Source organism: Mustela putorius, unplaced genomic scaffold (assembly GCF_011764305.1).
Source record: "Mustela putorius furo isolate JIRA1106 unplaced genomic scaffold, ASM1176430v1.1 tig00000785_pilon_pilon_pilon, whole genome shotgun sequence".
In the NCBI taxonomy this organism is placed as follows: domain Eukaryota; kingdom Metazoa; phylum Chordata; class Mammalia; order Carnivora; family Mustelidae; genus Mustela; species Mustela putorius.
The window spans coordinates 1-23,486 of record NW_025421480.1 but is presented as its reverse complement, the minus strand read 5'-3'; the positions used below and the strand labels follow the sequence as shown (position 1 = coordinate 23,486).

At 46.7% G+C, this 23,486-nt stretch overlaps 1 protein-coding gene and 1 long non-coding RNA gene across 3 annotated transcripts; both read left to right on the top strand.

Moving 5' to 3' along the window:
- Positions 1–350: 350 nt before the first annotated feature.
- Positions 351–4,310, top strand: LOC123393236. Of its 2 annotated transcripts, none has more exons than XR_006607955.1 (2): positions 351–448; positions 4,098–4,310. It is a non-coding gene; the product is annotated as an uncharacterized LOC123393236 (long non-coding RNA). The 2 variants fall into 2 exon arrangements; XR_006607954.1 differs by having other exon boundaries at positions 357–448; positions 4,118–4,310.
- A 7,671-nt stretch (positions 4,311–11,981) lies between these two features.
- On the top strand, positions 11,982–22,262 carry SELE (selectin E). The gene is made up of 14 exons (XM_004756666.3): positions 11,982–12,089; positions 12,424–12,507; positions 13,084–13,470; positions 13,996–14,103; positions 14,484–14,669; positions 15,447–15,632; positions 15,739–15,927; positions 16,858–17,046; positions 17,164–17,352; positions 17,562–17,738; positions 18,222–18,332; positions 19,066–19,087; positions 19,193–19,265; positions 20,182–22,262. The coding sequence occupies exons 2-13, from the start codon at positions 12,471–12,473 to the stop codon at positions 19,239–19,241; spliced, it is 1,830 nt and encodes a 609-aa protein (XP_004756723.2). The 5' UTR covers positions 11,982–12,089; positions 12,424–12,470; the 3' UTR covers positions 19,242–19,265; positions 20,182–22,262.
- Positions 22,263–23,486: the final 1,224 nt, after the last annotated feature.

The following is a 23,486-nucleotide window of genomic DNA, read 5'->3' as shown; positions in this document are numbered from 1 at the left end:
CAAGCAGGAATCTGAGACCCCCGCCCCGGGCTCCTGTGGACCAATGGGATCCCGTGAGCAGGCGGGATATCCAAATAAGGGAAACTTCCAAAAGACCCCTGAGCTTCCTACGAGACCCCTTAAAAGCCCCCTCCTCCCTGCCTTGGGTGCGACTTCCGCCACTCTGCTTTCCAGAGTGGCGGAACCTCGCCCGAGGGTGCCCACCTCCTCCCGGCGCAACTTTCCTGGCTCCCCTTCTCCTGAGCCCTGAAACTTCGCCGGAGAGCGTTTTTAATAAATCTTGCCTTGCACCCACTTTGCCTGGTGTTGTGTTTATCTCGCCGGAAAAAACTTTACATTTGGTGCCGAAAACCCGGGAAGGAGATTGAGCCCCCACACAGTGGGGAGGCTCTCTCCTTTCCCTGGCTGAACCGGATCTGCCTTTCCGAACGCCACTTCCGAAGCTGTGGTGAGTTTCCCCGATTCCGCGCCTCCTTCCGGAAAGCCCTGCCCTAATCGCGGCCGCGTCAGGGTGGACCCCGCCGGTCACCAGGTGACCTCCGTGACTCCGAGAGGCTGGGAGACGTCCTAACCTCTACGGCAGTCGACACAGTTTTTCCGCAACCCAGTGGTGGACGAGGGGACGCCTTCCTCCAGCCCTCGGGTTGCCCGGCAACGAATCGTGGGGACCTCCCAATCCAAATTCGACCCTAAAACATCCCGGGGGTGTTTTAGGCCTGCTGGCCAATCTTAAAACCCTGGAACTGGACCAGGACCTGCGAAAACGACGTTACTGTACTGTCGCTTGGCCACAATACCGATTAGACAATCAGTCCCAATGGCCTCCGGAAGGCACGTTTAACTATCAGACTTTCATGGACCTAAATAACCTCGGCAGGCACCAAGGCAGATGGGCCAAGGTCCCTTATGTCCAGCTTTCTGGACTCTGCACTCTCGCCCCTTCCTCTGCTCTCACTGCTCCACCTCACAGGTCCTCTTGGCCCGCTCCCCTCCCCCTACCCTGCCACCCACTGCTCCCAAAGACTCGGACCTCTCCTCCCCGTCTCCTCTCTCTGAACCCCCGGAGAGCTTCACCCATCCACTGACAAGAGGGCCTCTGGTTCCTCCTCCTCCTCCTCTTTACCGCGATCCTTCACCCCAAGGTCCCTTAAATTCAGGATTTCTGAACCAGCGCTCTCGTCTACCCCTCCTTCTCCCCCTCCCACTCCTATCCGAACTCCTGACAAATTTATCCGCAGTAAACGGGGAAACTCCAATCAAAGCTTACTGAAGGTCAAATAGGCTCTTGTTATTTGTTAAAATCTGCTAGCAAAGAGATGACTAGAACTGCTGGTTACTTGTGTCTCAGAGTTTTAATGGGTCCTTCTTAAGGTAGCATTGAAAGTCTTTGGTAACCTTTAACAGAATGGGATAAAGAACTAGGTTTATGCTTTTGAAATCTGTTGGTAAACACCTTTTGTGCTTAATTGAATTCTGTTGTAACAGCCGCAGGGCTACTGTTTGAGCTAGATGCTTTCGTAAAGAATGGAAGGGGAGACTGATCACCTCCCATTAGCCAGGGATACCCAAAGGGGAGGGTGTCCAATCTGTTTGAATCTGAAGAGTGCCTGACTGCGTGAATGTGTCTGTGTGGCTCCAGCCGCACTAGGGCTCGAAAGCCCCCCGCTGAGTTAGTCTGACCCCCAAGGGAGGTTTGCTGGAGCTGAGGAAGTTTGAGTTCATGCGCCCTTCTCTCTACAGGACCTTTCCCAAATTGAGAAACGTTTGGTCTCCTTTTCGGCCAGTTCTGATAACTACATTAAAGAATTCCAGTATCTGGCCCAAGCCTATGACCTCACCTGGCATGATTTACATGTGGTCCAGACCACCACCCTCACCATAGAGGAGAGGGAACGCATCCAGGCTGCTGCCCAGGAGCACGCGGATCAGGTCCAGCTCACTGATGCTGGAGCCCGGGCGGTCCCAGCTATAGAACCAGGTTGGGATTATCAGGATGGCCAAGATGGCCACTGGCACCGCGACCGCATGGTCCAGTGTCTCATAGCCGGCATGAGGGCAGCCTCTAATAAGGCCGTTAATTACGACAAGATTAGGGATATTGTCCAGGCCCCTACGACAACCCCACCATGTTTCTTAACCAGTTGACCTAACTTTTAACCCAGTACACTCGCTTGGACCCTGCCTCTCCTGCGGGGGCCACGGTACTGGCTACTCATTTTATCTCTCAATCGGCACTGGATATACAGAGAAAGTTAAAGAAGGCTGAGGAGGACCCTCAGACCCCCATTTCTGACTTGGTGAAAATGGCATTTAAGGTCTTTAATTCCCGTGAGGAGGCGGCTGAGCTTAAACGACAAGCCAGACTCCAGCAAAAGGTTCAGTTGCAGACCCAAGCCTTGGTAGCAGCCCTGCGGCCGGCCGGCTCTGGGAGCCAGCAGAGAGGGGAAAACCAATCGCACCCCGTCGGGGGGGCCTGTTTCAAATGCAGGGCCGAGGGACATTGGGCTCGCCAGTGCCCCAATCCAAAGCCGCCAACTCGGCCTTGCCCTCAATGCCATTTGATGGGCCACTGGAAATCCGACTGCCCTAACCTCGGGGTATCTTCGACGCCTCAACGTGGGGGACCCCCCGAGATAGTAAGTCTGGCCTTTCAACTGCTTGGATTGGAGGACGACTGACGAAGCCCAGACTCAGCCACCCCTCTCACCCAGGCCAAGCCCAGGGTTATGCTCCAGGTAGTGGGTAAGTCCATCTCTTTTTTGCTGGACACGGGGGCTACCTACTCTGTTCTGCCTTCCTACTCGGGACTTACTCGAACCTCACCAATTACTGTTATGGGGATCGATGGGACCTCCTCCAATCCTAGGGTGACCCTTCCCCTTACCTGTAGCCTGGATGGGTTTTCCCTTCCCCCACTCGTTCCTATGATTCCTTCCTGCCTGGTCCCTCTACTGGGTAGGGACATTCTCCAGAAACTAAGGGCAACTATCTGCCTCTCCCCTTCCTCCCCTCTATCCACCTCAACCCGTCTCATCCTACACCTCTCCACTCCCTCGACCCCCCCGCTCCAGATGACCTACCTACTATAGACCCTCAGGTGTGGGACACCTCAGAACCCATCATTGCTTCCCACCTTACCCCGGTTCAAGTACAGCTTAAGGATAACTCTAAGTTTCCCTCAAGCTCAGTTGCCTATTTCCTTAGCCCACCGCCAGGGCCTGAAACTATCATAGAACGGCTTTAACATCAGGGACTCCTGATCCCCATCATTTCCCTCTGTAACACCCCATCCTCCCAGTACGCAAGCCCTCAGGGGCTTATCGACTGGTACAAGACCTTAGGCTTATCAACGAGGTCGTGGTCCCCCTCCACCCAGTCGTTCCTAACCCTACTGTCTCGCGTTCCCCCAAACACCTATGACTTTACTGTACTGGAACTAAAGGACGCTTTTTTTTTTTCACTGTCCCCTTGCACCCTGATTCCTCTTTTCTTTTTGCCTTCACCTGGGAGGATCCTGACATGCATGCTTCTGGACAATTAACTTGGACTGTTCTACCCCAGGTCAGGGACAGCCCTCACATTTTCGGCCAGGCCTACAGACTTAACAGCAGTGCGTCCTTAAGGCCAGGACTCTACTACATATGTGGATGACCTCCTCCTCTGTAGCCCCTCCCTCTCGGTCTCCCAAGACGACACCTCCACCCTACTTAGCTTTCTGGGGGCCAAGGGATATCAAGTACCCCCCCTCTAAGGCCCTCAACATGACCTTAGGGCAGCCCATCATAGTCTACTCTCCTGCTGACTCACAGAGCTCCTTAGCCACGGATCCCTGGCCCATCTGACTCCCGTCTCCAGCTATTCCATCTGCTATTCCTAGAGAACCCGCATCTCTCTCTCTCTACCTCCCCCCGCTTAAACCCCCTGCAACTTTACTGCCTAAACCCTTGCCAGATAAGGGGTGGATCCAGGACAGGATTGCCCTGCCAGGCAATCTGGTGCACACCTTGATTACTGACATCCACCAATCCCTCCATCGTGGCCCATAGGCTCTCCACTAATTTCTTCAGCCATTGTTCTATCATCCTTCCTTATCTAAGGTAATCGAAGTTGTCCACAGGGCTTGCAAAACCTGTTCTGCCGTGAATTCACAAGGAGGAATCTGCAGACCAGGGCCTAACCAACAGCTCCGAGGTCATCAGCCGGGGGAAGACTGACACCTGGACTTCACTCCCATGCCTTGCCATAAAATTCATTCACAGGCTGGATCGAAGCATACCTCATCGCCCAGGAAACAGCAGACGTAGTGGCTACAATACTCATTGAGCGCATCATCCCGAGGTTCGGATTGCCCCAGACCCTCCAGTCGGACAACGGACCTGCCTTCATCTCCAGTGTAACCCAACAGGTAGCTGAGAGCCTCAACATAACCTGGAAACTTCACATCCCATACCACCCACAGTCATTGGTAAGGTAGAAAAGGCCAATGGGCTGCTCAAAGCCCAACTCCCCAAACCTACTCTAGAAAACCCGTCTTTCCTGGCCTACACTTCTGCCTATGGCTCTCACCAGACTCCTGGCTACGCCCCGCGGGTCTTCAGGCTTAAGCCCATTTGAATTACTATACGTCCGGCCCTTTCTTAGAAATCACAGCCCTCCAGCCATTTCCCCACCTCTCTTTATCCTATCTACCTTACCTCACTCCTTGTCGTAGGGATACCCCACCCTATTGACTGGCCACTCCCCAACTTCAGGGCCACAAATAATACGGTCCATATGGGCCCCATCGGGGGAAAACATACCTATTATTAATGTGTCCTCCCTTACCACCGCAGCTGCCATATCACTAATTCCTCCCTCCTGTACTGTACTGTACTCCCTCGGGAATATTTCTCTTGTGCCCTCAGGGAATCTATCGCTGCCTGACCACTAATGACTCCCTGGGCTGTATATTCATTCTACTATCTCCTACCACCATCTACTCTGAATCCCAGCTGCTGTCCATCCTATTTCCCCAACACCATGGAGGAAGGGCTGCCCACCTCCCATTCATAACAGGGGCAGGAATAGCCACAGGGGTGGCAACTGGAACAGCGGGGATAGGAACCTCCATAGACTTTTTCTTACAAACTCTCCCAAGCCCTGAATGATGACACGGAACGGGTTGCTGACTCCCTCACAGCCCTACAGATGCAAGTCACCAGCCTGGCAGCCTTAGCTCTACAGAACCGACGGGCCTTAGACCTTCTGACCACCGAAAAAAAGGGGGGACCTGCCTATTATTAAATGAAGAATGTTGTTTACTTTGTTAACCAATCATATAGTTACCTCCAGGATCAAAGAACTCAGGGATCGGATCCAAGCACAGTGGTGAGACACATCCTCCTGGGGCCTGGACCCCTACAACTGGGTAACCTGGCTGCTCCCTCTGGCGGGACCTGTAAGCATAATCCTCCTCCTAATCTCAGTTGCTCCCTGTCTTTTCCGGTACTTGCAGGGTCGCCTACAAGAACTTGCCTGAGTATCTGTCAATCAACTCCTCCTCCAGCCCTACTCTCGCCTGCCCACTTCCAACTACCCCTACAAACGACGCCCCCTGTCAGCAGGAAGTAGCCAGAACCGAGTCGACGCCCCTGACACCCATTATATTAAGCAAAAGGTCGGAATGTTGGGCTGGCAGGAAGGGGGCTACCAAAGATGGCGAAAGTTCCCGCCACAAGACCTGAGCTCGGACAGGAGAACAAAGGCCCAAGCAGGAATCTGAGACCCCCGCCCCGGGCTCCTGTGGACCAATGGGATCCCGTGAGCAGGCGGGATATCCAAATAAGGGAAACTTCCAAAAGACCCCTGAGCTTCCTACGAGACCCCTTAAAAGCCCCCTCCTCCCTGCCTTGGGTGCGACTTCCGCCACTCTGCTTTCCAGAGTGGCGGAACCTCGCCCGAGGGTGCCCACCTCCTCCCGGCGCAACTTTCCTGGCTCCCCTTCTCCTGAGCCCTGAAACTTCGCCGGAGAGCGTTTTTAATAAATCTTGCCTTGCACCCACTTTGCCTGGTGTTGTGTTTATCTCGCCGGAAAAAACTTTACAGATACTAGGAGATACCAAGGCTGGCAGTTTTTCCCATATGATTTTCTAACCCAACACTGTCCTTAAGAACCTAGATGTCCATCAAGAGATGAATGGATAAAGAAGATGTGTTGTATATACACAATGGAATACTATGCAGCCATCAAAAATGAAATCTTGCCATTTGCAATGATATGGATGGAACTAGAGGGTATTATGCTGGGCGAAATAAGTCAATCAGAGAAAGACAATCATCATATGATATCACTGATATGAGGAATTTGAGAGGCAGGGCGGGGGATTCTGGGGGATAGGGACGGAAAAAATGAAACAAGATGGAACCAGGGAGGGAAACAAACCATGAGAGACTCTAATCTCAGGAAACAAACTGAGGGTTGCTAGAGGGGAGGATGGTGAAAAGGATGGGGTGGCTGGGTGATGGACACTGGGGGGAGTATGTGCTATGGTGAGTGCTGTGAATTGTGTAAGACTGATGATTCACAGACCTGTACCCCTGAAGCAAATAATACATTTTATGTTATAAATAAATAAATTAATAAATAAGAACACGTCCTTTTTAGGATGTGAGCTATTCTGAAATCCATGATTAGGACACAAAAGCAAGTGTTTTACATTTCAAGTGACTTCATTCATTTCTTAATCCAACAAATATCTATGATCATTTAGTAAAAGCCAGCCGAGCTGGGAGCTGGGGAATGCAGCAACAAATAAAATACTCTATGAGAAGGCATCGTTATGAAGTCCAGAATTACCCCCTTAATTCAGTAAAAATTTGAATACCAGCACTAATGGGCAATAAATAAAACTGTGTTACAGCAAACATTGTGTGTTAGAAAATGACTCTATTTATAGTCAGTCAGTCCTTCCACATCTCTCTTATTTAGAACTCAGCAAAAATAAAATTCCAGTTTATTCTGGACAACAACATCACACAGGCCAAAAAATAAGCAGCAAGTTCATAGATCAAAAAAGGGAGACAAAGAAACTTGTATCTTCGGCCTTGCTAAGCATTTATACAAACCACTACTGATAGGACAGCTAAGTATAACACACAAAAAAGTTATGGAATTCTCAGAATAAGATTTTGTTGTTGTTGTTGTTGTGTTTGCTTTTTTTAATATGTTTTATTTTTCTCCTTTGAGATTTCCGCAAATATGGTCACACCATAAGTAGAGTCAGAAGTAGGACAAAAAAACAAGCCAAGTTTGGTTAGGTCATCCGAGATCCTTAAAAATAGCTGAACTCTAACAACATGTTAAAAAAAAAAAAAATATATATATATATATATATATACATATACATACACATATATTTATATATGTATATATATATGTATAATATAAATAAAAATTATAATTTTCCTTTTTAAAAGTACTTTCTTTTTTTTCCTAAGATTTTATTTATTTATTTGACAGAGAGAGCAAGAGAGCACAAGCAGGGGGAGCAGCAGAGGGAGAGGGAGAAGCAGGCTCCCAGCTCCAACAGGGATCCCGACATGGGGCTCAATCCTGGGACCCTGGGATCTGAGCTGAAGGTAGATGCTTAACCATCTGAGACACGCACCTGACACTCTTTGTGGCGGGTTTTGTCCAGCCTCAGAGATCCACCCGGAAGTGCAGGGGCAGGGGAATTAACCACATCTTCCCAGGGTCAGCCCTTAGCCCCTGACAGACTGGAATGGGTGGGCCCATCCCAGCTCCTGAACCCGCCTTGGAGCTATTAGCTATCTCCAGAGCTCCTTGGTAGGGCTGAGGCTGTGATCCCGCAGTGGTGACCTGCTTATCAGCACACCTTTACCAGGTTCCTTCCTCTCTGTGTCTAACTTCCTCGCTCTCCTGCTGTGCTTCCTGGGATCATCTCCCAAATGAAGGACTTTCACCCACATCCTTGTCTTAGGATCTACTTTGAAAGGATCCCAACCAGACGCTGAACTTGCAGGGCCAGCTGGGGTATGGGAAGTGAAAGAGGTTGCTTCAACATTCTTTTTTTTCCCCTGTAAAAACTAAGGTGTATTTCCTGCTGGGCTTTCTGTCTGAGCAGGCAGGGAATGAACACCAAGGATCTGGTCCTTAGAAGAGCCCAAACGTGGATCTGAGTCCCTGCTGACCATTTAGGAACTCAAAAACACCACAGACACATTGTTTAACTTCTCCGGGTCTGTGTTTTGTCCTCTAAAATGAAATTAATAATGTCTCCTTTTGTTTCGTGAAGTTTGTATGAAGTGATGCATGTGAAGCACTTGGTATCCAATAGGTGCTTTATATACGGTGTCAATATTGATTAGTACCTAACAGCGTCACAGCTAGGAAAAATAATGAACGGTTGGATTTAAACTGGTGCCTTTTCCCTAGATTTACGCAGAATATTGTAATATATTATAGCAGCAAGGACTTTAGTGAAGCACCTTTGATTCTCAGATGGGAAATCTGGGGCTTTAAGAGACACAGACATCTTGCTCCAGACCAGAGGGCTACCTGGAGTGAGAGAGCAATCCTTGGTATGCAAATAGTGACCAGACCCCAACTTTTCTGATATGAAGCCAGGAGAGCAAAGCTAAGAATAGCCCTTTAGGAAACCTCTGTGTTACGGAATAAGCAGCGCCGGGTCCAAGGAAAACAAGCGAGGGGACTTTTCTGAAAACCCAGGGACATTTTCTGCAGTCCGTTGCCCAGTGTCGGCAAACAGTCTGGCTACACTCAGGAAAAGCTCTGTCAGTCCACCGGGCTGCCCACACTTGTTTCTTCCGCTTTGGGAATTCACCGCAGTTGGCTCATTTTGGAGATATTCCCATTAGTTCGTTCTTAGATCCCCAAACAGAAAACGGAAACTTCAAGATAAGGTGCTGCCAGAGAGGAAGCGAGGAAACACATCAAATGTCTAAGTCTCAGAATCATTTAGGAAGTCCATAATGGGGAATCAGAGGAATTGCAGGCTCCTTTTGAAGGGAGATAAGAGATTCACTGAATGTCTCCATACTTATATCACTTCTTCAGCAGTTTTGGTTAAAACCCACCTAATTCTCATGTCTAAGAACCCAGAGCTTCCACTCATCCCAAATATTCCTTGTTTGGGCCCAGCACTACTACCGGTGGGGCCTCGAGCCTTCCAGCAGAGAGGCTCTCAGGATTACCTACAGTGACATTTTGGTCAAAATAAGGTCCCTGCAACTGAGCACAACCATAGGGCCTTCTTGATATCCTCTTACATGCGGTGGGCCTGGGCTCACCTTTATGGCTCAGAATGACCTGAGATGTCCGATGATACTGATGATTCCTGGGCCCACCCAGACCCCCTGCGTCAGAGTCTCTGAGTGCTGGACCTGAAGGTTTTTCATTTAAACAAGCTCCCTGCGCGTGGGGTGGGGGCTCAGACTGAGCCCGGGGCTCTTGCCTGACCCAGGTGTTCTGAGACAGCTACAAATGCGAAATGAGTGAACATGCCTTCCCGCAGAGGGGGAAGTCAGTCAGTTCAGAGGGGACCAGACTGGTTTTCCATCAAATGGTCTTGTGCTCTGACCAACAAGAAATGCCATTTTATACCATGATACAGTTCATTTCATTTCATAATTTTGGGTGTACGAGACATATCACATTTTTACTCTGTGGATAGAATTATATCCATATTGAGATGTCTTCTCCCTACATTAGACTCTGCAGAAGTACAGTAGCTGTTGGCAGAGTAGAACTTTAGCAGAAGCTATCAAGGCTTTAAAAAACAAACAAACAAACAAAAAAAAAAACAAAACACCCAGCCAAACTGCTCAGATGTAAAGGAACCAAACCGAGAGCCTCGGGAAGGCCGGTGCTCCGCCTCGCAGTGCCCTTCAACAGTGAGGAACCAAAGCCAGATTCACACCTTGACAGATGGTCTTGCCCCTGTGGTTATGGCTGGCGCTACCTCCCGTTAAACCCAATCGTCTCCTGTCTGTAGCTTTCATTTGTCCCTAGCTATTGGTAGTATACAGGATGGCTTTGGATAAAAATGGGACATTTGTCTCGGCAACCCCCCAATCCTCTTCCTGGCCATCTCTCACTCCTTGGGGATGCCGAGGGGGCCTGGGACAGAAGGGAAGGTGGGTCAAGTCCTTAATGCCCAATAAAGGCCGGAGAGGAGAGCACAAACGACCTCCAGGAAAAGGGATGAAGAAGCCAGGAAGTGTGGCGCGCCCAGACGAAAGAGCTCTGGTGGTGGCACCTGGGGTGAACCCGTGTTTGCACCGTCTTTCCTCTTCCCTCAGCACCCCCTGCCCAAGCGGAAACTGCAAATATGAAGCCAGAGCTGAAACCCAGCACTCTGGGGACAGCATGCTGCATCTTCAGAGCCTGGAAGATTCTACAGGTCTTGAGGCACTTCTCGTCAGCCCGTTCCTCAGGAAACAGGTTTATTTGGGGAGGGGGAGATGATAGTCACTCAACATCCCCAAATAGCTCTCACTCCATGTCTTCAACTCATCCTGCACCTCCAGCAAGTGGGGGCCTCACCAGGTCCTGCCCTCACGGTCGTCCCTCCTCCCCTCACTGTGCTGAGTCCCTCCACGAGAGGCCGACGGGTTTGTTCACAGCCACTGCCGCCGGCCTGCAGCCTGAAGAAAGCCGCGCAGCTCCCCGTCACATCCATGTGTCCGATTCGCGGCCCCACCTCAGGGGCGTATTCTGGGAGAATGCAAGGGGGTATGGAGCGTCACACCTCTGATAAAGATGAATTATCTTCACTCTAAAATTCCTCCCATGTCTTATTTCTCTTACTCTCCTTCTGGTGTTGGGTTCTCTCCCCACGGTTCTTTCCGGGTAAATGTAGCCACAGAGAGAATGACAAGAGGCACGGCTGGGGCTATCACCCCAAGGAAATGTCACTATGAAGAACAGAAGAAGTGACATTATATATATCTCCTTCGCTTGCATTTCGACTCAGGATTCTTCAAACTGTGTAATTTTTACTCTTAAAAGTAATAGAGGGCCATTGTCAAAGTTGGAAAATGCTGAAAATAACCAGGAAAAATAGAAAACTTGCCTCAAGTCTTGCCATCCAGAGACCGCCACGGTTCACATCCTGGTTCGGTGTCGTTATTCTTCGTGCAGTCATATTTTAAAACTGTTAAGTAAAATTGGAGTCAAGTAAATATTAGTACATAGAGTTTTCATCCTTTTTTTCTTTCACTGAACAAATCATGAATAAACATTATCCAGACGTGGACAACTAAGTCTGTTTCCCATTTTTGTTATTTTAAAGAAAGAAGGCATTATTTCAAACATTTATCTGGGAGATGTTCAGATATTTCTAGTAATTTAGCTATAGCCATGCACAGAGTCTGAAGATTAGCTTACACCTCCTGACCCGTTCCTGTGAGACAGCACTGGTAAGAGAGAAATGGGTTGCACTGGTAAAAGAGAGAGAAAAAATGGGTTGCACTGGTAAGAGAGAGAGAAAATGGGTTGCACTGGTGAGAGAGAGAGAAAAAACCAGAAGACTGTCGGCAGCACACTGCTGACAGTGCAGATGAGAAATGAAGAATGACAGTCCACAGTTACTAACACCAGCGCAGAGTTTGCTTATGTTCATGAAATTCTGGTTATTGCAATTACAAGAGAGATGCTACTAATAAGCAAAGTTTTCAGGCTTTTTAAAGACATCGATTTGGTGTTATTAGAATTTAAAACCCCACATTTGTGCCTTATTAGTAGCACTGATGTAAAATTAAAAGACACGAACAAAGGAGAATCAGCTTGGAGGACTAGAGTCTGACATCACTGTAATTTTTTGGAGTCGTGGATATTCCCGGGAAACTTTTTGGATGCTGCCGGGGAATTCCTCTTTACTGGGTTTGGACACATCCTTGTATTATTACTCACAGGAAACCAGCCTCTCTATAAAGGCGCTCCGGTAGGAGCGGTGCTCTGCGGCTCTCGGCTGACTTCACACCAGAATCGCTGGTCACAGGAGACAGAAGTAGCAGGAACAAAAGCAGGATTTCGAACACAGGCACCGAAGCCACGACATCACAGAACAGTAAGTGCAAAGAGCCTTTGCAAGGCTGACCTTGAACCAGAGCTGTCAGTATGAATAGAGATGCAGAAAGCCTTTGATAAAAGACCTGTGCAGCTCCTTGTTGTATCCAAAGAAGTTAAACTCTGGTTTTTCTCTTTCACCTCCATGACGAAAATCTTTAATTTTATATGTATTCATTCTAGCCAACTTCCTTGAAACAAGCAAAGACGGTGGCACTGTTACTCTTTACCTAAAATCTTAGGATGCTGCCAAAAACATCATGTAGAATGATCTCAGTAACTGGCTGCCTAAGATTTCTTTCTGTAATTAATTTTGTGCTTCCCCCCCCGCCCAGAAAGGCATTTCAAGACTGAACTTCTGATAAAAAGAGCCCTAGAAGTCATGATCGCCTCACAGCTTCTCTCTGCTCTCACTCTTGGTAAGTCAATGTCATTCATTAGATCAGGGTTTCTCATCCTGGGCACCACTGGCATTTCAGGCAGGATAATTCCTCCTCGTGGGTGGGGCGGGGAGGGGCATGTGTTTTAGGGTGTTTAGCAGCATCTCTGACCTCTCTGCGCAGTGCAATCCACTGTGGGTTAGGGGCAGTTTACCTCCGTGTGCCTCTGCTTCCTGATGTGTTAAGTGTTGATCGTTAAGTGGCCTATTCCCAGAGGTGTCGCGAGGGTCCAGTGTCATGGAAAGGGCCTCGCACAGGGCTTGGAAGTGCATATCAAGTGCTCGGTAACCTTACTTATTCTGATGATTGCACTACTGTAGGGATATCCTGGCAGATTGTGGGTGAGTGAGTACAGGGAGACCCAACCCCCAAAGGTATGCACAACAACAGCAGTTTCTCCCTCCAGACCCCTTCTTACTTTGGAAAAGGTAAAAAAAAATTCAAATCATTCCCAAGGCCCCTGGTAGATGAAAATAAGACTATAAAAAGCCCAGTGGATAGAGTCGAACTACAGCAGGACTAACCTCTCCATGCCTTCCCTGTGTTCCCCTTTAGCACTTGTCCTGTTTGAAGAGAGCAGAGCCTGGTCGTACAACGCGTCCACAGAAACCATGACTTTCGACGAAGCCAGCGCTTACTGTCAGCAAAGGTACACGCATCTGGTCGCGATTCAAAACCAAGAAGAGATTAAATACCTGAACTCTGTGTTCAGCCATTCACCTACTTACTACTGGATCGGAATCAGAAAGGTCAATCAGCAGTGGACCTGGATAGGGACCCAGAAGCTTCTGACCGAAGAAGCCAAGAACTGGGCTCCCGGCGAACCAAACAACAAGCAAAACAATGAAGACTGTGTGGAGATCTACATCAAGAGAGACAAGGACACGGGCATGTGGAATGACGAGAGATGTGACAAAAAGAAGCTCGCCTTGTGTTACACAGGTGCGGGGCTCGCAGCAGCGTGGGAGGGCGTGTCGAGCTGTGGGCCTCTTGCCAAATTATTGACAGTCTGCAAAACCTGGTCTCTACCATGGTAACATTATGCTCTAAAAAAAAATACCATTTTAAAACCTTCTGCTTGGTAAATTACATCTTTTTGCTTCTTTGTGTAAGTGTAGGCAAGAATGTATGTACCGAGGTAGGTCGACACGTATGTAGTGTGTGCTCATACAACGCATAATTGAGCTACTCATTTATTTGTAGAAGAGCTGTCTTGAACGTCTGTGAGAAAGGGCATTTTCTGTTCTCGATGCCAGTAACAGCTCTACCCCCTGACACTTGCACATGAACATCAAGGTTTAAAATAGCTGAGCTCCAAACCCAGCTTTGTCTTTGGGTGAAGCCCTTTAGTTAAAATCTCTGGCAGTCCCTGTAACTGGTGACTTCTCTGTCATAACTGTTGCTCCTGAACCCCAAGGATGGCATTGTAAGCCCAATGACGATCCTCTTCCTCGTTGTTTTCTGCAGCTGCCTGCACCCCTACATCCTGCAGTGGCCACGGTGAGTGTGTGGAGACTGTCAACAACTACACCTGCGAGTGCCACCCCGGCTTCAGTGGACTCAGGTGTGAGCAAGGTGAGTCCCCGCCTCACCCGTTCCTGCACTCCTGTTGGTAGCGCGGTCGCTGTCCCAGCTGGCTTGGGTGTCGACTCTGCCCGCCCTCCCTTCCCTGGGGCGTGTAGTCTCACGTGGTGGTTAAGGGCCCTGGTTTCGAATCCCAGATTGACCACTGTGACTTCAGACGCCCGGATCAGGTGGTTAAACTCTCGAGTACCAGTTTTCTCGCCACAAAATGAGGGTGATAATGGTGTCAACACCAATGGTTAGGTCTATGTGAGTGACAGCATAGCGCCCGGAGAGAGGAGGCGTTCGGTAAACAGTAGTGACAGTTTCCAGGGCTTCCTCCCTTCGTGCCGGGCCACAGAGAGCAGATCTGATGTGGTCTCTCCTTTCAGCTGTGACCTGTCAAGCGCAGGAAGACCCTGAGCACGGAAGCCTGGTCTGTGCCCACCCTCTGGGACTCTTCAGCTACAATTCCTCGTGCTCCGTCCGCTGTGAAAAGGGTTTCATCCCAAGCAGCACGGAGGCCACACGGTGCACTTCTGCAGGGGACTGGAGCGCCCCTCTTCCAGCCTGCAATGGTAAATGCCTCTGAACGCACACCACCCTCTGACTTGTCCCTCACGGCCTCGTTTTTTTTTTTTTTAATGCAACTAACAGCACTTTCAAAACTCCAGGGAAAGTTCTTTTTGTTGTTGTTTTTAGTAAGATTCACCTCACCAACAGGTATGATCAGTAGGGTGCCTGCTCAGTTTCAAAGAGGTTTTTGGGAAAACCACCGGGTTTGAGATGGGCTCTTCTGAGACTCTGGTGATTTGTAAGAGAGTGCCCGTGGCGCTGGGACCACACTCAAGAAACCTTCATGACTTCTCCCACTTGGCCTCTCTCCATGCAGCAGAAGAATAAGACCATGGTAGTCAAGCAGTCCCGACAGCTCTTTTTCTCTCTCAGGCTTATCTTTCTAGGCTGGAGGTGAAAATTTTGTGCATCCAGGTCCTGCTGGGTGGACATCAATGAATGTCCCGTGTATGTCAGTATTTCTGTTATTACAACGATCATAAATCCTGATCGAGAATCTGTTTTTTTTTTTCTGTTTTTGCCTTCCATAAAATAGATCAGAGACAGGATGAGAGATGTGACAACATAGATCAGAGACCACTTAGCATAGTCAAAGTGTAAATCAGTCAGAGAAGATGGAAGTATTAAAAAGGCATAAAAGCTTTATCATGTGCATGCATATCCCCAATAATTAATTTTGGACTTTGGGATCTACGGTTTGAAAGCTGCTTCCTTTGCCTGTTATAAGTTCCAGCTCAGTAGAAAGTAAACATATTCACGGTACTCGTTCAAATCCCCAGTGGTTGAGTGCAGTGCGCTGACAAAGCCCGCCAATGGCACTGTGGACTGTCTCGAAAGCTCTGGAAACTTCCCATGGAACACAACTTGTGCCTTTGCTTGTGAAGAAGGATTTGAACTAATGGGCTCCAAGCGCCTCCACTGTACCTCATCTGGGAATTGGGACAATAAGAAGCCAACATGTAAAGGTACAGTTGCTCCATGTCAAGATTCACTGTAAACATTCTTCTTCTCAATCTGTACCTGAGGTGGTCAGGCCAGACCTGCTAATGTTCATGGGTGTCTATGTTACAGCTGTGACATGTGAGGCCATCAGCCATCCTCAGAACGGGTCTGTGAGCTGTAGCCACTCCCCTGAGGGCAAGTTCACCTTTGGGTCCTTCTGCAGTTTCACCTGCGAGGAAGGCTTCCAGGTGCAGGGAGCAGCCCAACTTCAATGCACCGCGCAAGGGAAATGGAGTCAGCAGGTCCCAGTTTGTGAAGGTAAGCTCAAGAGCATCTCCCTTCTACACCTCTTCCTTAAAGGGCAGCAGTCTTCAAACTAGGGCAGTTAAAATGAAACTAGATGCCTACTTTAACTAGAGTAATCAGATTTGATGGGCAACATTCTTCCTATGTTTTTGAGTTTCATATAAAAGAACCAATGCTTATCCAGGGAAAGGATTATATGTACTAAGAGGGGATGTTTTGCTGGTTTCTTCACTGTGCTGTGTTAATATGGCTTCTTTGGCATTGGCATGGAGTAGGCAGAAACCCTAATCTAAGAGAAAATCACAATGAGAACACTTAAAAGTAGCATTATGAGAACATGACCTGATTTTAAAACTCTTATAATCACTTTTCTTCTGAAACTGCTCATAACTAGCAGTGAAGAGAATGTACGAAGTGTGGTATCATATATAAACACACTAAAATTTAATCCACTTTAAAGCAAGAGTAATGATGTTGAAAACAAGCAGTTTTCATTATCACATACTGATACTTTTGTCACCAAAAATAGCACAGAATGATTTCCAGTGTTAAGAAGCCACAAGACCAAAACCAAACTGCAAAGCAGACACATTTCACGGGCTGCCTTCTTACCTTCCTTCTGTATTTTGGCCTCATCTGTTAGCATCCAGGACCCAAAATTTGCTGACTACATAAAATCTTTCTCCTGACTGTAACTTCTTTCAAATGTGAGGACAGTGCTCAGGAAACACTGGTTCTATTACAGGCTGTCCTTTACTGAGGGCCATTATCAACGAAGGGACTGGCATTCAAAGACAGTCATCTTCCAACTGTCCAGGGAGGAATGAAGAGCCTTTATATCTCTAAACATTGTTTTGCCCAAAACAAAGGGGTTCATTCATCAAATGAATGAACTCTCCAATTCCACTGCAGTATTTTCTGACCATCATTTTGGTGTTTCAGCTTTTCAGTGCAAAGCCTTGTCCATCCCAGAGAAAGGCTACATGAATTGTCTTCCAAGTGCTTCTGGAAGTTTCCAAAGTGGGTCCAACTGTGAGTTCTTCTGTGAAAAGGGATTTGTGTTGAAGGGATCCAAAAATCTCCAGTGTGGCCCCACAGGCAAATGGGACAGTGAGGAGCCCACATGTGAAGGTACAGTTTTTGTTTTTACTTCAAGATAAAAACTATTGAAGACCTAGGGACTTGATTACTTGAGAAAACTGTTGCTTCCTGATACAGACTTCTAATGTGCTCACTTGTGTCTTCCAGCTGTGAAATGCGACGCTGTCCGGCATCTCCAGCGTGGCTCAGTGAGGTGTGCCCACTCCTCTGCTGGAGAGTTCACCTACAAGTCCTCCTGTGCCTTCAGCTGTGAGGACGGCTTTGAGTTACATGGGTCAGCTCAGCTCGAATGCACCTCTCAGGGACAGTGGACGCAGAAGGTCCCCTCCTGCCAAGGTAGGGCTGAATTTAGACTTTAAGGAGTTAGGTCAAATACTTCATGTGTGTCTGAAGCTAGATTGCCCCATGGGGCTTGACCCTAATTTCCTACACGCTGAAAACTAGGTAATGCTTATAAGTTACATCTGTTGAAAAGTTTTCAGTCCATTTTAGACCTTTTCCAGGAGACCTTTGTTAACCTCTTCCCACGGGTCCATCATTTGCAGTGGTACAATGTTCAAGCCTGGCAGTTTCCGGAAAGACGAACATGAGCTGCAGCGGGGAGCCCGTGTTTGGAGCTGTGTGTGCGTTTGCATGTCCCGAAGGATGGACACTCAATGGGTCTGCAGCTCTGACCTGTGATGCCACAGGACACTGGTCTGGGATGCCGCCGACCTGTGAAGGTGAAGCCCTGACTGGTGCTGGTTGTCTGGGAGGCTAGACGGAAGAGGGGAAAGAAACGAACCATTCATTACATTCAAACAAGAGAGGTTCCTAAGGTTGAGAAGCTGGTGAATACTTAGTTTTATGGTGACAGAAAACAGAAGAGCGTGGATGTGGATGGAATGGGTAGAATTGTGACAAGTGGAAAAAGAGGAGCTCGAGGTCAAAGTCGGGAAGCAGAAGACAGGCGAGGGAAAGAGCAAGCAGCCAGTCTTGAGCAAGGTGCGGTGGGTGCTGGGAAGGGCTTGGAGGGTTAGAGAGCTCCCGGCAGCGGTGGGAGACAAGCTGCACAGGTGGTTGGGTCCGTCTCAGAGGCCTTAAGTGCCTCTGTGTGTACTGAAGTCGGGCTCATCAGTGTGCAAAGGAAAGGGCAAATGGACAGAACAGAAAGACTTGAAATTCAGTTCCTTCTCGTGACCGTTCCTCCCTCTCGGTTTCCCTAGCTCCCGCTGAGTCCAGCGCTCCCCTGGCAGTCGGCCTTGCTGCTGCTGGGACCTCCGTCTTGACGTTAGCCTCGTTTCTCCTCTGGCTCCTGAAACGCCTGAGGAAGAAGGGTAAGGGAGTTTGGGAGCACACTCCAAAAATGTTTTTGAAAAATGTATTTTTTTTCTCCTTGATGAGTCATGTTCTCTCTTACACATTTAAACAGTAATTAGACTCGAGTTACTAGATAAACAGTAATAAACAGTATAATTGAGCTGTGGTCTTAGAAGAAGAGTTTTAGGAAATACACGTTAATGAACAGTGGACAGTTCCGAGAGATACCATTCACGGGCAATTCTGCATCTCCCATGGTTGTTGTGCAGTGAGGCTTTGGGTTTGTGCTCCCAGGAAATGGTTAAAACATTTCCAAAACATTCACTTGGAATATAGGCTTCAATATGGAGTATCTCCTGGGGACTGTCCCCTGCAAACACGTATAGCCACACTCACAGCTTGTTTGGCTTATGAAATATTTAACACTTTTTAAAATCAAGTTCTGACATTTATAAAATGAGAACTCTCTCATAAAATTTAGGTATGGGACTTCTCTTGAAAAACTGGCAGATGAACTCGGCAAGCTGAGCCTGCGGCTGTCGCTAGCATTAGGAAGCTGCTGGGCCCTTAGGATGAGTGTGTACTTTGCACATCCCCGGCTTGCCCCAGCTGTGTTTGTGCTCTGATTATCACAGGGGCCCTGAAGGCATGGAGCTTGTAGTCCCGGGTGAATAGTGCCATATTTTTTCTGAATGTGATATGTCCTTCAAAGTCTTTTAGTCCAAATTAATGGTCTTCTTTTTCTTGCAGCAAAGAAATTTGTTCCTGCCAGGTAAGTTGCATTCTTGTCCAAAGCATGCCACTGAATATTCTACACATTTTTCTCTGTTTGTGTTGGGAAACAGAGCTTAATTTAGTGTTCTTGTGTATTCCACAGCAGCTGCCAAAGCCTTGAATCCGACGGATCCTTCCACATGGCTTTGTAGTCATTTTTAGTCCAAAGGAATCAGGTAAGACTTAAAATCCCATATGATTTTGAAAGAACATAACCTTTCTTCATGTTCTGTTGCTCCTTGAGCCCGCCAAACCTGCTAGTTCTTTGGGGGAGAATCACCACCTTTGTGGTGTTTTATGAAAAGTTATTTCATTTCTTTGCAGAAGGAAAAGAAAAAATAAACAAGACTTGGCCTAATAGAGTCATTTCACTTGTGAAAGTTAATAATAATGATGATGATCGTTAATCCTTATGTGGCACTTACTATCTTCTAGAACTGTCCTAAACTAGGAATTGTATGAGATGGGGACTGTTGCCAATTTCTTATCGTAAGGGTAAGAATATGAGGAACAGACAAGTTACATAAACTTGTTTAAAATCTTAAATCTAGTGAATGGCATAGCCAGAATTCAAACCGAGGCAGAATCTGTGTTCTTAGCCACTCTGCTGTGCTTTCTGAGAATTTGGAAGGGTCAGTTCTCTCCCCTGAATATATTTTGTAAGTTAATAGACTTTATTTTTTTTAGGCAGTCGTAGGTTTACAGAAAAAATGAGCAGAAATTAGAATTCCAACATACTCCTTGACCCTTCTATGTCCTCTTTTAGTAACAACTTGTGTTAGTAGGGCATTTTGTTACAATTGATGGGTCAATATAGATACATTATTATTAACTAAAGTCCATTATTTACATTAGGGTTTCCTCTTGGTTTTGTATAATCTATGGGTTTTGACAGGTGTATAATGACGTGTACCCACCATTCCAGTATCATCCAGAATAGTTTTGCTGCCCTAACTAAATAGAATTTTGTTGTTCATGCTTGGACTCTCTAGTGAGAGAGAACACAGTGGTCTGGGCTAGAAGGTGAATTTTGTTGTTGCTATTAATGCAGAATATTAAGGGTCCTTGACAGTATGCATTCTTCGTTTGCAGGAGCACTGGTACCTCCAGGGGACTAGACCAATAGTCTGATGAGGGCAGCGACAGAAGGGGATCCTCTGGTCTCTGGTGCTTCTCAGCTCCCACATCTGCCACCTTGACAGCTGAGAGCATGGACCCCATGAGGACTTCAATGGCCCAGGCTCTAGTGGGGAGGCCAGCCTGTCATCAGCAGGACTCGGCTTTCTCTATCTTGTTCTCAGCATCTGGAAAGTGCTGATGGAGGAAAAGCATATTCTCTTCTTGACAAAAGTGAAGAGACTTCGGCTCTAGGGTCTCAGGATTCCTGTTCTAACTGTCTCCCTGCTCACTGTGAGATCTCGTGGGGAAATATGGTATTTTGTGGTATTGTTTCTTTCTGTATCTCAACTACTGATTGATTACATGGCTCCTGTTGTCGGAATGAATAACAGTCAGGAGTTTAGGGAAAACAACTCGGCCAAAGATACTCTATTACCATTGTGCAAAAAAATGACCATTTTTTAAAGCCCACAGGCGAGTGCATGGGGAAATCCTACTTAATACTCTGTGCGAAGATTACTAAGCAGTCTTAATCACTTTTATCCCTGTGGGATTCAGTGCTTTATAAAGTGTTCTTAGAGATTATGTTCTTTTATTTGCATTGGCTAAAGAACAACCTTCCCTAATTCTTAATTCAGTGTAAGTATTGTAGGGACTTTAAAATATGTGCAGGTTAAGACTATGGCTAGGGTAAATGTTACTTAGCCTAGATCTTTGTTTATTAATTAACAGGTTCTGTAGTAAATTTATTTCAAAAAAGGGGAAATGCTGTCCCCCAGCAATGTATATTGTTAACCAGTGTAAAGTTGAGATTCTTACTATAGTTACTTTTAAAAACATGAGTAGCTGGGCACCTGGGTGGCTCAGTCCATTAGGTGTCTGACTTTGATCTCAGCTCAGGTCTTGGTCTCAGAGTCACGAGTTTAAGCTCTGCAATGGGCTCCATGCTGGGTGTGGAGCCTATTTTAAAAAAAAAAATAAGTAAAAACACAAGTAGTATCAGGAGAGTAGGATCCCAATGGCATACACTTGTACAGTGTCAGCTTTGTTTTCAGAAGGATGTGGCTTTCCATGCCAAAAACCTCCATTAGGGCAAGTGTTCTGATTTGAAAAAAGCATAAATGCAAACAAATAAAATTACACTTTCATGAATATCTTTGTTCTAAAAAAAACCAGGTAGAAAATGGATGTGCTTTCCATTCCTACAAAGATGTTTATCAGATGTGATGCATCAACATATCATTCTTACATATGACATAAGATTTTAAATTCATGATGAGAACTCTCCGTGAAAAGGATTTATCCAATGGATTTTTTTTAAAGTGAAGATTTTTAATATTAATTCCTTAACTGTGTTATTCTGTTTGTTAGGGTGTTCATGAAGAAAGGACAGTCTGTATGAATGAATACTTGTGTTTATTTATGAGGGAAGTTAAAATTCCTATGGAATCTTCAGTTATCAGTTGATCATTGGCAGTGAGAAATTCTTGGCGCGTCCATCACCAGAGCTTCTCACTCCATCTTGCCAATGATGTGAGAATCAAAACTCTCTAATCTAGCTAGATTCACTAATCTGGCATGTGCTGAAAAATCAGTTTCGGAGAAGTGCTGGCTGCATGTTGGCCAACGCAAAGCCAAAAGTCAACAGAGAGGCATGCTAAGGGTCAGAAGGTCAGAGATTTTGACAGGGCAAAAGAACTCTGGGGAATAAGGGAGAGAAAAATAAACAACTCTGCAAGCAGGCTACCTATGGAATAGCTTATTATTTTCTCTGAAATTGCTCAAATGTTGTACATATAAATATTTATATATACTGCAATGGAAATAGCTGTGTGAAATGTAAATATGGTGTTTGAGTTTAACAAAGTATTTTAAATTATGATTTAAAATATTTTATAGTTTTTAAAGTATGTATTTATTTAAGCTTATGCCATACCTATTCTGTGTTTGGCATGGCAGTACAAAGTTTGATAATAAACATGTTTATATTTAGTTCTGTGTGTAGGTCCTTTCTTAAAAATTCTATTCTTAGGGGCACCTGGGTGGCTCAGTGGGTTAAAGCCTCTGCCTTCAGCTCAGGTCATGATCCCAGGGTCCTGGGATCGAGCCCCACATCGGGCTCTCTGCTCAGCAGGGAGCCTGCTTCCCTCTCTCTGCCTCTCTCTGCCTACGTGTGATCTCTGTCTGTCAAATAAGTAAATAAAATCTTAAAAAAAAAAAACTTTTCTCACAGCCCATGTTTTTCTTCCTTCCTTTAATTCTAATTAACTAATTATTGAGTAATTGCTTAATATCTGTCTTTTCTGCTAGATTCTAAGTTCCTTAAGGGTAGGAGCAAATTATCTTGTTCATTGCTGTGTTTCTGGGATTTAGCATATGCCTGATATGCCACAGACACTCCACAAATATGTTTTGAATGAACGAATAGAGAAGTGGAAAAACAAAGGCAGACACTCACGATAAGGAGCAGAACCACTTTTCTAAAAGGAATGAGTTGTCTCAGAAGGCAAGGTTCAAAATCCTGTCATGGAGACAAGATAGGTTCGACAACAGTACCGAACAGAAGGGAAATGAAGAAGCTAGTTAATGGCCTGGAGGTTCAACGAGGTACAATCGACTAGTGCTGCAATGAGGTAGTTGAGCACTAGGTCTATAAGAAGGGGCAAACTACGGGGGTGGGGTGCTGGAGTATGCGATTTCGGAGTTGATACAGTTTGGGGTGAGGTCAAGATTGAGGCTGTGTCCAGGGGAGAAGATAGTTCAAGCGGAGGGGAGGAGGATTCTATTGGAGAACAGGCACCTTGGCTGTGGGGTTCCTGGTCGTTGTCTGAGACTGAGCATTCCTTCTACCCATGATAAATTTGTGTTGGAAACTGCAGTGAATACAACCTTGGTTGGCAGCAGTGAGCAAGCTTTGCAGTCATGTGTGATGGGGATGGGCACAAGGGAAGGACAGTGGTCCTTCCTATGGACCTAAGGCTTCTTCTGTTGATGGTATTCATTGACCCTTGCTTCGGCCATCCCATGGTGGGCAAACAGCCCTCCAGCATTAGTTTCAATCTCACTGGGGTTTTGCAATGGTTTATAACATTCACCTACTCATTCTAGTTCTGCCCTTTGGGGACCACAGAATAACCAAATAACCACTCTTCTCCTGATCACCCTTCAGGTGGCTGCTAACACGTCCCATGACCTTGCCTACCCCATACCTTCTCTTTAGACTGAATGTGCACTATTTTTAAAATTTTATTATTGAGGTGAAGTTTATATAGCATGAA

What these genes read in the sequence shown, in the direction of transcription:
- SELE (XM_004756666.3), top strand. Translation starts at nt 12,471, where the DNA reads ATGATCGCCTCACAGCTTCTCTCTGCTCTCACTCTTG. An exon ending in TGGACTCAGGTGTGAGCAAG is followed by an intron (nt 14,104 to 14,483) that starts GTGAGTCCCCGC and finishes CTCTCCTTTCAG; the next exon opens with CTGTGACCTGTCAAGCGCAG. An exon ending in TAAGAAGCCAACATGTAAAG is followed by an intron (nt 15,633 to 15,738) that starts GTACAGTTGCTC and finishes TCTATGTTACAG; the next exon opens with CTGTGACATGTGAGGCCATC.